Source organism: Carlito syrichta, unplaced genomic scaffold (genome assembly GCF_000164805.1).
Source record: "Carlito syrichta isolate Samal-C Ts95f unplaced genomic scaffold, Tarsius_syrichta-2.0.1 Scaffold302587, whole genome shotgun sequence".
Classification (NCBI taxonomy): Eukaryota; Metazoa; Chordata; class Mammalia; order Primates; family Tarsiidae; genus Carlito; species Carlito syrichta.
This window is the reverse complement of record NW_007246683.1, coordinates 193,669-207,534: the sequence shown is the minus strand read 5'-3', so window position 1 is coordinate 207,534 and position 13,866 is coordinate 193,669. Positions and strand designations below refer to the sequence as shown.

Below are 13,866 nucleotides of genomic sequence, written 5' to 3'. Positions count from 1 at the left end.
GTGCTGGTGTCAACCTGTGTTTTTGAAATGAAGTCTGCCTCAGAGATCTTCAGAGTCTGAAAAGGGACTGGGAGACAGCTTCCTCCATCCATGTGCTCAGTCATTTCAAATTGTATTGAGCACCTGGTATGTTCCAGGTGTATGCTAGGACCTGGGACACAACAGTAAACCAGATACACACAGTCGCCGTACAGCGGGGCACTAGGCAGGTATTAACCGTCTGCTCGTGGGATCGGTGAATGGCAGTGATTCCAACAGAGGAAAAGAGCCAGGTATGATGGAGCGGATGGCCAGCACACCAGACTTGGCCCAGGGATTAGGGGAGACAGGTGTAAGGATGTGAGAAGAAAGAAAGGCAAGTGGGAAGATATAGCAGAGGGTTGCCAACTCCCTGCCACTTCCCATCCCTCCCATGGCCTCTGCTCCAGGCAGAACAAATATAGCCTGCCCCTGGAGCTGCTTCCTGTGTTGACACAGCCTCTGGCCCTTTGTTCACAGTGATCTTCAACCTCCTGATGGGGGGAAGGCCATAATGGTGTGAGAATAGCAAATTCAAGTGAGAAGATATGAGCATCTTTCTCCTTGCTGTCAATGAGAAGATCCAGTGCTAGAACACAGTAGATGGGGACCTCAGAGGTTGGGGTGCAGGTGTGGGCAGTGCCATCCCTTCTTCTCCCTCCTCCCAGTGAGGACCGTGGCCAGTGAGACTGCAGGGTGGTATTAAGATGGCAGCAGACTGCAGCACAGGCCCTTCCCCTCTGGCCCCCAGTGGGAAACCCAAACCACCTTGGGTCCATTTGTGCGAGGCATCACCTCAAGAATTGATAGCAGAAATAAAAGAAAAAGAACCATAGCTAGGGTAGAGAGACACAGGGTCCCTTGTCTTCTTCAGAGCATGACAGCTGACCACACAGGCCATCCCTGCTGGTACTCACTGGTCCCAGACCCAGGTCTGTAGGATGATGGCAATGTGCAAAAAAAGCACGAGGTACAGTCACTAGTCACCAAGTGTCCTGTACAGTTAAAGACACAAGTGGGGTCTGCTATGGGCTGAATGTTTGTGTCGCCTGCCCAGTTCATGTTAAAGCCCTAGCCCCCAGTGTGATGGTATTAGAGGTGATTAGGTCATGAGGGTGGAGCTCTGATGAATATTGCCATTATAAGGATAATGCCTTTATATGAAAAGATTGTGGATCTCTCTCCACCAAGTGAGGACCCAGCGAGAAGGCAGTTGTCTGTAAGCCAGGAAGACAGTTCTCACCAGGAAGCAAATCTTGAGACTTCCCAGCCTCCAGAACTGTGAGAAATAAATGTTTTTTAAGCCACCAGGCTATTGTTTTCTGTTTCACCAACCTGAACTAAGAGTCCATGCTGGATTTTTAAAAGAAGTGTGAATTCTGATTGGTTCTTCCTTTCTGTATTTCTTGGAGGGTATCTTGGAATCACAAAAGCTAAAACATATTTTAAAAATTTAGTCCCCCACTCCGGGAAAGAATGAATTTAGGAATGTTCCACCAAATGTCTCCCATCCATTAAATCTGTCAACTTCAACAAGAGAGAAATACTACAGCTATTCGTGTTTTTGTATTTTGGGTAAAAGCCTAAAAGGTTACAAACAGGTAAAGATCATCTTGCTACTCCTTTGTCTTAAACCACCTCAATTTTTTTAAACTCCCAAGAAATGGCCATGATTAATTAATGCTCCAATTTGTACTTACGAGATAAACAACTGTCCTAGTATGCCCAGGACAGTTCTGATTTTAGCACTGAAATTCCTGTGTCTCAGGAAACCCCTCCATCCTGAGAAAAACAGGATGATTGGTCATGTCCTACTGGCACTAGTCTTCCAGGCTGTAATGATAACATTTCTTCCACAAACTGTCCAGTCTATATTTGAATACAAGCCAATTGGCTTATGCTGTCTGCCATGCTTTCTAGCTCTGTGCTGACAGCATTGAGCTCTGATTTGAAATTAGAGATCTGGAACTTTTCCTATATATTCTCCCCAGTAATTCTGTGCTACCCTAAAAATACTGTATGCATGTAAACAGATTCTCTACTTAGAGTGTAAAAGACACCATATCAAAATCTACTGAAAAACATTAATTTTCCTTAAGAACAATGTGGGTTTTTTCCCTCAGATTTTTATTTTTACACATTCTTGAGACATTTTCTTTTGTAGGGAACAGGAGGTTAGCAAAATAAGCTTCTTAGATGATTCCATTCTAAATATACATCTTAAACAAACAATATCAAAACAACCAGTAGGATGTTGAAAAACATTCAATGAATACTGTTTTGTCTAAACAACAATAAATAGGAAAAGACTGGTTATGTTCCTGCATCTTCCAACCATGAAGTTGATTTCTCTTGTCTTGAGTTACTGGTTTTAAAGAACATGAACCTTTACGGTGTCATTCTGTCGAGGACTCCTGGGTAACTCAGATACTTAGTAACGAATGACAGCTTGTGATTCCATGCTGGTAAGTACTTCTGGCAGAATATTTCTTGATATTCTTAATATTTCTATGCCTTCCAACTTCAAGATGAAAATTAAGATCTAAGATATTTATTCCCAAAGTCAACAGAAGTGAGTCAGGATATTAATTACCTATTCACATCAGCATTCATTTACAGGGTCACAAGCTTAGATATTGACATGAAACTAAGCCCAGTTAGACTCATAATAGACTCATTTCAAGTCTATCTTGCCACCAGGAGGTTGCTACCTTGACCACATTCTCATTAAATCATTTATACAAATACCATTACCAATTACAACTAAAATCAAACCAGACTGTATTAGAAAGGACAACTCTGTGCAAGGCAGTCACCTCTGTCCCAGCTTAACAATCACTAGTTCATCTGCAGAGGGATAACAAAGGCTTAAACTTTAAATTCAAATCAACCTTTTTTCCATGCTCTGATTCATGCTATTTTTAAAACAGATCATCTTGAGAGCTGTGCTGCATTTCTCCTCCCTTCATCAATTAAGAAAATGCACTCTCCATAAACTCCCCGCTGTGGTCACTTCCAGGACCTGAGGAGATGTGCACCTTGGGTGTCCGAGGGCCAAGTGAATCTGAGAGGGCAGACCCTCCAATGCCGTCATCAGAACCCGTCTGAGAGTAGGGTTATCTTGGATCATTATTCCTCAGTGCACTCGTCAGTTCTAGGATACTGTGTTCTAGGAAGTACAGTTTAGACAGTATCATGTGAAAGAAACTGCCCAGACTAAAGCAATGCAGTGCTACTAAAGATACTATTTTTATGTGATGCTACACCCTTAATGATGGAAGCTTTAGGGATAATACCCATATGTAAAATAAGACAAATCCAACAGAGCGCATTCATCCTACTGTCTTCAACCTGGTGGCACATATCTGCAGACCCACATCCTGCAGCCCATGAGCATGGGGGCCTTTGTCCTCCTCCGGAGCCCAGCTTGGGTGTTTCAGAGCTGGGCTGCAGAAGAGGCACCCAGTTCCCTCCCCAGAGCATCTTTTGCCATTTAATATGCTATTTGTTTCCCTGGACAAAACACCCCAGCTATGGTGACTTCTTAGAAAGGGCAAGAAAGCTTCTGTGAGGTGGTTGTTACTTTTTCACCTCTCACGCTCTGAGCTCAGAAAGGCCTCCCCCAGGAGTGGTGTGGAGAAAGGCACCATCCACCTTGTGTTTCCAATTTTCTGTTCATGACCAACTTGCTAGTCCAGCTGCTGTCTGAGCACCAACATTCTTTTCATCATCTCCAGGGTTTGCCTCCCACCAGTAAAATTAAACATTTGGGTGCTAAGGGCTAAAGTGCAGAGAAGCTCCAGGACACACAGACTGAGAAGAGGTGGCCACTCCGAACTCAGGTGCTAACAAAAATGAGTATTCAGACTGTGTGCTGTGTGACAACCTAGTGCCTCAAAAATCAAACGGTGCTATAGGCAATTCCCAAGAATCATCTCCCACCCGCGAGCCAGGGCAGGAGAACCTGTGCAAACAAAATGTGGAATATTCACAACAGACTACGGTTGTCCTCTCCAGAAACAAAATACCATATTGTTTTAAAGTTCTGCACATAGAAGGTAATCCGTTCAAGTCTTAAAGTGAACTTAACTCTATATGACAAGTAACTTTTCCTAAAGAGGAAAATATTTAGCAAAAAAAAAAAGAAAGAAAGAAAAAAAATTTTAATATAACAGTCTGTTCTTTCCTATGATTTCTTTCTGGAAAGAGGAAAATGTATTTCTTTTTACCTTAAAATGTTAGTGTATTATTTCATGTTAGCACATGCAAGCAAAATCTACTCTGAAGTATATTACTTTAATCTTGTTAATATTTAGGCATCTTGCTGACAGACCATCAGTTGTAGTTTCAAACTGATGCAAGCCATGTCTGTGTCCAGGTACAAAACTGGTAGAAACTGTCCCCAGAAGCGGAGAGAAAACTCCAGGAAGAAAAGGTTTTGTAAAAGCTTCAACTCAAAAATAAAATTCCAGTGCCTTCTGAGGCATGAATTAACTAGAAACCTTTACAGATTAACTATAAATTAAATGGATGTTACCTGGAGGACTCTCTTTATAGAATGTAAAAAAAAAAAAAGGAGGGGTTAATAGTGAGGACCCCCCAACCTTAAAATAAGTTAAGGCCTCTGTGTGTTGGTATGTTACTCATAAGATGCCATTTAAAACAAAATATTTCTGTTCTCAAAACCAATGCCCATCATTCTCCTCCTCCTCATTGTCTAGATAGAGGAGGGCAACTTTCTTTTCATCCGAAATCACCGACCTTTGGTCTACCATCCTCTGCAGCTGCACCGTCTTATCAAACTCGGCCTGCTCCTTGCCCTGTTCCCCGTGAGCCTGGGGTCCCTCCCCAGCAAAGGCCTTAACGCTCACACCCGCGGCCTGCTCATTCCTACTGGCTGCGTCTCTCCAGGCACCACTGTGAGCTTCTGCTTCCTGCGTCCAGCTGCGGATGGCCTCTACGTTACTCACATCCATCTGAAAGGTAAACGAAGTTTCTTTGGGCCCCAGTGTAACATGCTGTAGCATTCTACTGCCATCTGTTAACTCACCCAGCTCAGGGGAGTCTGCTGAATTGGCAGGTGCTAAAGTTTTGGACACGGGGCCGTGGATGAAAACCTGCTCAAAGGTTTCAGTTTCTTTAGGATCTAGCTGAATGTGCCTAAAGGATCTGCTGATGCCTGATGTCCCCGATGTGTCCCCCACATTGTCCTCCCGAGGAGATTTGGAAATGACCCTTTGGAAGATGCTCTTTTCAGTCATGAAGGTTTCTCTACCCAAGGTATGAGTGGCCTTGGTCACATCTGCTGAGCCCTCTTTGTGGACAGTGCTTTCTGGGTCACTAAATTCCATGGGTGGGGAAACCAGCCCTTGGCAAACTATATGCTGGGTGATTTGGTGCCCCTGAGGCCCGTCATTGGTGTGCCTGCTGTTCATGCTGTGCACTGGCAACTCTTCGGTGTGTACAGAACCTCCTCTGTCACCCAACTCGACCTCATCTGAAAGTGGGGCTGTGAGGTGAACTTGCTCACTAAGCCCTTCTTTATGGCCTAACTGGAGGTACCTTACAGAAGTATGGGTACCTGCTGACTCCTCTGTTACAAAATAATCACCAACCTTCCCTGCCGCAGAAATGGAACCCTGAAAAATAATTTCCTTTTCAGCATGAAATTGTTTGGAGCCAAATGTGCTACGCCTCCCCAGTCTGTTGGTGTCTATGGAAAACTCTGCCGGGCCAGGCTCTTCTGGGCCTCCCGCCTCCTGACAGGCAGGGTCAGAGCCTCGGAAGAAGACTTCTCTGGACACTTGACTTTGACCAGGACCCAACGTAAGGTATCTCACAGACCGGCTGGCTCCAGTGCCTGCTGCCCGACCTAGGTCACCTCCCCGACTTACCTCCACCACGCCTGCAGCGGGTCCTTCATAAGAGACTCGCTCAGTCCTCCAGACTTCAGAGGGGCCTAGTTTAATGTGCCTTACAGACTGGCTCATGTCCTCCAGCACCTGAGACTGGGCAAAGCCTCTCGGGCTGCTGACCTCCACGGTGGCTGACACGGGGCCCTGGGAGGTGAGCCGTGCTGAGCTGTGAGAGGCCTGGCCAGCATCCTCCCTCTCGCCAGAGGAGCTGTATAGTTCCCTGGTGGCCCAGCGCTTGAAGCGGATGCCAGTAGCCGGGGCCTCCACTCCGTCTTCCCCATTTGGGCTTCCGGGTGCCGAGCTGTGTCGCTTGGTCAGACTCTCTTGCACCACCGACTCCACGGCTTTCTCCATTTTACTAGCTTCATCTCTGCTCAGCCCCTCCAGGTCAAACTGATCAGCATCCACCGTTTGTGAGAGGTTGACTTCAGCAACTAGTGTCACAGAGCCACCACCAGAGGCCTGGACTTTCTTCACATCCACCGAGATGCTCCCCGGCTGGCCTTGGCCCTCTCTGGTCAGGGCGGACAGCTCTTCCTTCATGCGCTCAGGAAGTGTTTCCTCCAGCTGCCCAATGACCTCCACCAGCTGGCGTCGGGGCTCCTTGGAAGAGATGCCCTTGATGGAGGTGTGGAATTCATGGGGTATTTTAATTTCTTTTTCAATGACTGTGGGTTCAGCATGAAATTCACCACTTCTAGCTTGTTCTTTCCAGTGAGTAGAACTCAGGTCCTCCTCCAGAGAGGCTGCTGGTATATTCAGGGGCTTCACAGCCTCCTCGCCTCCCGCTCCATCCCTCTTCCTTCTCCTCCAGGTCCCCTGTACAATCTCATCTTGCCAAGAGTACCTGAGGGTGGATTCTTCCTCAATGTGGATCTGCCCGTACACCGAGCCGTCGTCTCTGTCATGCCCCCCAGGGTACTCATCTGGAGTCGACACAAAATAGCTCTGCTCTCCCTCCGAATCACCTGCCTCTGTCACTTCTTCAACATGAGTGATGATCTCCTGGGGCTGCTTGGTCCTTTGTTGTTGACTCACTGAGAAGGTGACATCGGCTTCATCATAACTTTCCTCTTCCTCAACAAGCCCCCTGGGGCCTGGAGAAACATCATCAACCTCCTCCACTTCGAATGGGACAGAAAACTCGTCTGCCCTCTCCCCACCCACATAGTTCACAGGTTCCTCCACGATCTCCACATTGACAACCTTTGCCCTCCCCTCCCTTCCTTTCAGCCCAAGATTGATGATGTCCCCTATCATCCGCTCAGCTGATTTTCCTTTCAGCCCCACTTCCTTAATATCCTTGCTTAGAAGGTAGTCCAGGCCAGCTTCATCAGAAACATCAATATCTTCAGTCAGTTTCGACTCCACAACTATTTCAGTCTTTGTTTTCCTTTCCCCAGGAAGCTCTTTCCTGTCCACATAAGTGACTTTTGTGTCTGGAAAAGAATTAGTAGATGCTTCTGTCTCAGGAGACTGAGTAAACTGCTTAAGGATACTGGTGACAATGTTTTCTGCGATGTTTTCTGTCATGGAGTCACCTAGCAGAGAGCTGGCGGTGTCACCGGTACCCAGCCTGAACCGTGCCTCTCTTGTGTCCGCCTCCCTACCTGTACCATCACCAGTATCCTTTCCGGGCATCTGCAAACCTTTCAGAGACACCTCCGGTCTTCTGTCCTGGGATACTTCAACATGGATCGGTACCTCTCTTTCTCTCACCAGTTTCTCCTCTGAGGACTCCTTCCCTCTAGCCCTTTCCCTCATTTGCTGGCTTTCTCTCTCTCTTGCTTCCTTATCTAACTTTGTCAGTTCTTCCCACCTCAAGTTTCTCTCCTCTGAAGCCTTCTCTTTAGAATCAAACATTTTCTCTTCTTGCTTTATTTTGGCAGTTCCTGGTCTAATTCTTTCTTGCTCTCTTGTGGCTTTCGCTTCTGTTTTCTTTTCCCAAATGTCAGTCCTCTCATTTGACCAAGTGCTTTCAGAAGCACCTACCACCACATGGTCTCTGCGTTCTCGGTGTGACTCTTGGGAAACTGTGGAATCTTTTGTTAGATAAATGGGGACATCCCTTGTTCCTTCAGCTTCAGGTCTATCAGGAAATGTTTTCACTTGCGCTTCAGTATTCCTTAAAAGACCATAGGTTGGAGAGAAAGTTCTGGAATTGGTTTGACTGTTGACAGTTTTTCCATAAGAGCTTTCCTGCTGGGCAGTGGCCAAGGAACAATACCCTGAGCCCAGGAAGCCTCTTCTGGCAGCACTTCCAATAGATGGAGTTGTCCGAGAGCCAAGGTGTCCTGACAGGTTAGAATATAGCGCTGAGCTGTGATTTAAACTTGCCAAAGGTGCTTTCTGCCTTGGAAATAGATTTCTTTCATTTTCCCTCTGTAACACTGAGTCAGTGTATTGACAGGATTTGTTTCTAAAGTCTGTAGAAATTGAACAAACAGTTTGTTAAAATGGCAGACATCATTACCTTTCTTCATTGGAAAAGCATTGTTGTAGGTCAAATCCCATCCTATCATAATATACAAATAGTATTACAACAGAAAGGGCATTATAATGAAATATTTTCAGTGCCCAAATTATTTTTTGGTAATTTAAAAAATCCTGTTATAATAAACGGTGGCACTACAAATAGTTTAGCCTAACACTTCTCTCCAGTTACTGATCTCAAAATGTTCACTCATCCTAACAGAAATATCAAAATGGATCAAAAAGCACAGCACATATACCAGAGAGGTCAGAGCTGCTAGTTTTTGTGGCTAAAAATTTCACGATATTATGACATTTTAGAATCATTAATTTCTTAATTAATAAGCTTAATAAATAAGTTTATTTTACTTATCTTAGCAGAGACACACTCTTTAATTTACAAAGTACATAGTTATGAAACATCAAATAGCATTACCCTTCACTATTTGATATGCTCTTATTTTTCATTGATTTCTATATTGGCCCAATAAGTAGTATATAATTTAACTTTTAAATGTTTCTGATTTCTTCTGTTTTGACACGTGACAACCTCCTTGTGTGGAAAAGTGCTAGTGCAGAAACACCACAGTCTGTTTTAATGTCAATGACCTTGGCATGGAGAGGCAGTTTTTGGAGCTCCAGTCTTATTCTGGGCTGTCTGCAGAGCATGCTACCCTTTGGGGTATCCAAACTCCACCAGGGTAACCTGTACTTAGGAAATAGCAGCTGGCAGTTAGAATGTGGCCAGAGTACCATTCACCCTGAGGGTGTCCCTGGTGTCTACCTATGCCCCAGCTGGCTGAGCAGGGACAGAGCTTTCCCTCCTCCTTCGTCTCCCTCATGGCAGCCAAGGCCAGAGGCTTCCTTCAGACAGATGCCAAGTTACAGGAAAGAGACCAGGCTAGGACATTTGTCACAAAGATTCCTCTTTTCAGGTCAACATAGTGATCCTAAACTGGAACGTCCCAGAAGATGAACCCCCAGGAAACATTGCAGGAACCACCCTATTTTTAACTAAAGCTCAAAAAGAAATGCGAATGATCACAGACTGGTTAAGTGACCAACATTACTTTATGCAATATTGCAAAAGAAATAAGAACACTAGTAAGTATTGATAGATTCATTATCTAGGAACTCATCTATATACTTATGCAACTGGCACAGAACTACCTGGAAGTTCACAAGTAGTAATCTTTATTCTAAAGCTTTATTTCTTTTGGCATAATTTGTAATTGCTAAAATAAATTTAGTTCCTAAATATCAGGTCTCTATATCCTTCAAGAAGCTTAAAAAACAATGAATGAATGAAGCACATTAACAGAGAAACCCACTGGCCTTTACCTAGGCTCCAAAGTGGTCGTATATGGCCAAGACCAAGAGTTAGAATGTTAGTCCCCGCTTAGAGCTCAATCCTGGGTTCTTTCTTCTCTCACCCTCCTCTCTAGGTTATGTGATGGATATCCAGACTTATGTACCCACATGTTTAAAATGTAGGTGCCTGGCCACATGCGGTGATTTATGCCTGTAATCCCAGCACTTTGGGAGGACAAGGCAGGAGGATTGCTGGAACCCAGAAGTTTGAGACCAGCCTGGGCAGCATAGCAAGACCTCGTCTCTACCAAAAAAAAAAAAAAAAATTAAAAATTAGCCAGGCATGGTGGCATGTGCCTATAGTCTCAGCTACTCAGGCGCGTGAGGTAGAAAGACTGGTTGAGCCCAGGAGGTCAAGGCTTCGGTGAGCCATGATAATGCCGCTGCATTCCAACCTGGGCAAGAGAGGGAGACCCTACTAAAAAAGAATGCAGATGAAAAATCTAGTGAATAAATAATACTTATTTTATAAAAGCCATATGTTAACTGATGCCAGACTGGCTTAAAAAAGGGCCTTCCATGAACATCTTTGCTTTTTTCAAATTTGCTCTTAAAATTAGAAAGTAAATTTGCTGCATGTTAAGACCAAATCTCTTCCAGTTATTAATGATCAGAACCAAAATCATGACTCTGAACCCAGTGACCTGTCAAATCCATTAGGTGCCTAATAGAAACAATGATGACTAAAACTAGGTTGTGTATGGCATATATTGAACAGACTATATGTAATTTAATCTGCCCTTGCTTAGCCAGAAGCTCTTTAAGATTCCATAGGGCTTTAAAAGGTTTAAACAATAGTTATCCTACAGGTTCTTAGGGTCTTTCTAATGACATTAATTCTCTCATGTTGGTTCTGCAGCCATAGGAGGTATGGGCCTGTCCTGAGTTCTTGGCATGAACTAAGACAGTCTTAAGGCACCTGGACACATTTTCCTGAGCTGCCCACACCAACCTATGTTACTGGAGATGGTTCCCATCTCTGCCCTGCTGGAGTACCAGGTTCCAGAGTATCTCCTGCCTGCTGTCTAAATCAACCATAACCACAACCATAACCCTTTGTTCTGGAGAAGGGAAAGTGTATTACAACCATAACCCTTTGTTCTGGAGAAGGGAAAGTGCATTCCTCCCAAGGGTGTGATGAACAAGTCTATGGGGACGTTCTCTTTGCCCTCCATGTTACCTAATACCAGCAGCCCCTTCTGCTTCTGCACCCATGGCTAGGAAGCAGCCCTAAGCTACAGGCTAGATGGACATGCGTTTATGAAACACTTTCCCACACATTCTCATTTATGTTATAATTAGCATTATGTTCCATTAAACTAAACCCTATCTGGTACCCTAAAGAGAGATGAAATGCCATTATCTAAAAACCATGTCTAACTCAGATGAGTGGTGCTTTACTCTCTAGCCACGGAATAAAAAGTTCAGATGGGAAGCATTTTAAAGTTAAATATTAGCTTTCCTTTTACCTGGTGGCATGATTTCAACGTCCTTAGTCCAGATCACTATCTCTGGATTACTTTCTCCTTCCAATAAGGCCCTGTAAAGATAATTTTAAAAAATAATAATTCACTAGGAAATAAAAGAGCAAGAAGTGCCTCCAGTAAAACATATTATGTGGTACATGGTCAATGACCCCAGTGTCACCTGTGTTGGGACTCATGTCTGAAGGAGGGCGGGGGCAGGGCTACATCGCCAGTCTCGGCAGACCTGGGCCAGGTGGCCCTGTTCTGCTCACATCACGTTCCTGGCACCCAGCACAGCACCTGCCGCCTGGTGGATGCTCAACTGATTCGAGCCGAATGGACAGAATGAGTGGGCTGGGGTTTCAGCAATGCTGGGGAGCCAAGTCCTTCTAGAAAGCATCCCCAGTCGAGGGCAAGAAGAGGCATGAACAAGACGGTGCTGGAGAGATGTGGGCTTCGGATGGGAAGTCAAGGTCTGGCTACTCTGGGAAGTGTGGGGAGGGCCCCGTGCATGGCATGTCACCCCGGGGGGTGAAGGGTCCAAAACAATGACACCTCTTACTGGGGTCTTCCCGGAGTCACAGTTGATAGGCAGCGGGCTGACAAGGGGCAGAGAAGGAACTGACACTTGTAAGGCAGCTAGACTGCACCTCTAGAGGGTTTTCAAACTGAGTTCCTTGGGGACATATTGGAGGTGACAAAGAGAAGTGATGGAAGGTAGACAGGCAGAAAAGGGAGTGCTGCAGACCCCCATGCCACCCCCAGGGCCTCGCTTCATCCAGAGTGCCACTTCCTTTAGTGAAATGGTGGAAAATGCCAAACTCAGAAATCTTTTTGGTATGTCTAACCCAAAATTCTAAAATGATCATGTCTTCATTAGGTTGTTATTCCCATCTATCACCCGAGACCCTGGCTTTGAGGAAAGTGGGCCTGACAGACCCAGCCTGCTGGTGGGCTCAGCACTGGTATGCCCACTGGCCAGTCATTCCCAGAGACCCCCTGGACTGCTGGCTGCTGTGGGTGTGACAGCTGCTCGGTTGCTAGAGCAACAAGTGAAGTCACCAGTTCTGGTTCCATGAAACACACTGTACGTGGCAAAGGGCATCCAGAAGCAAGGCCCATGTGGAACTGCTGACCTCACTACTGAGAGCTGGGCCAGAAGATGGGAGGGTATCCACGCCCAAGCAGGGAGTTGCTAGTTTAGACAAACTGCTCCAAGATTTATCTCCATCCATTTAAATGTCATGAGCCCCTGGATGCAAGAATCCTGAGGGCAGTTGGAAGTAAGGCAAGGAGGCAAGAGGGAGTCTCCAGGGACTGCCCATGGGTGGGCAGAGCACACAAGTGTAGATGCAGGATGTCAGAGGCCCGAGGCCAGAGCCCCAGCCCTTCGCTCAGGGCAGAAGCCAGGAAACCGGATACCAACCCATTAATCTCACACCCTCATGACCAAGCGTTTTAGGCTCCAGGAACACAAACAGCTTCCACTGCCGAGAAAATTCTGAGGTCTGCATAACAAGAGGAATGCTCAAGGTAAAAGCCAGAGTCCAAGGGTCCATACCCCAGGATGACAGCAGCAGAAGAGGTGGCATTCTATAACGAAGGAGGCCAAAGAAGGGCTTGGGGAGACAAGCCAGGTTCTAGTTCAGATCCTCCCCAGCCTGCTCAGCAGCCAGCCTCAGACACCACAGGGCCTCTCCCTAGAGCTGCCCGAGTCAAGACAAAGGGTGCTCTAGAATTTTGGATTAGACAGACCAGCAGAAGACATCAGTGACAGATCCTAGGGCAGGGATTCAGGATGAAGAAGATCCCCTTAGAGGAGAAATATGTCTTCCACCATCTGTCCAAGGAGAATAGTTCTGTTTCCCTTTCAGGAGAAATCCAAAGCATCTCCAAACTTTCATTGAGCTCAGGCCCCTGAGTAGGGTGTCACGGTATGTAAGTTGGCACCAGCTCCCAAGAGGATTGTGGTCTGGTACAGGGGACAAGACACAGCCTCACTGCCTCCCATTCCTAAGCCCCTTAATAGCCCTGGCTGGCACTGAGCACAAGCACCGTTGTCACTCTCATGTCTATGACTCATACAGTCTGAGCCACCCCACGACACAGGACCTCTGGCAACATCCTTACTCTTCAGGTGAGAAGACTGGAGCTCAAAAATAGTATCTTAGCCAAGGGTACACAGTTCACCAGTAAAGAGTGAGCCTTGAATCCAGGCAGCCTGAGCTCTTCACCCATTCCCTGCAATGCTGCTGGCCTCCCTGTGAGGCCAATGACTGTGGCATTGCATACCAATTTCAGAAAGCACAAATCCAATTGTACAAAGACAGACCTTCTAGATCATATTAATGGAAGAAAATTATTTTGATGATTCCTTCAAAATGCCCTTGCAGGGTCTCCTATAAGAGTATGAAGTTCCAGCCGGGCTCGGTGGCTCAGCCTGTAATCCCGTGCTTTGGGAGGCCAGGTGAGTGGATTGCCTGAACCTGCGGGTTCGAGACCCACCTGGGCAACTTGGCGAGACCTCATCTCTACAATAAATCAAAAATTATCCGGGCGTGGTAGCCTGTAGTTCCAGCTACTTGGAAGGCTGAGGCAGAAGAATCGCCGGAGCCCAGCAGGTC

At 46.0% G+C, this 13,866-nt stretch overlaps 1 protein-coding gene across 1 annotated transcript in view; it reads right to left on the bottom strand.

Moving 5' to 3' along the window:
• Nucleotides 1-4,618: 4,618 nt before the first annotated feature.
• Nucleotides 4,619-13,866, bottom strand: part of SYNM (synemin) — a 20,686-nt gene continuing 11,438 nt past the window's right edge. Inside the window, exons 3-4 of the mRNA XM_021711793.1 lie at nucleotides 11,246-11,316; nucleotides 4,619-8,359 (exon numbers count right to left, since the gene is read on the bottom strand). Of these exons, the coding sequence (XP_021567468.1) occupies nucleotides 4,698-8,359; nucleotides 11,246-11,316 (3,733 nt within the window). The 3' untranslated portion in view covers nucleotides 4,619-4,697. The remainder of the gene's footprint in view (nucleotides 8,360-11,245; nucleotides 11,317-13,866) is intronic.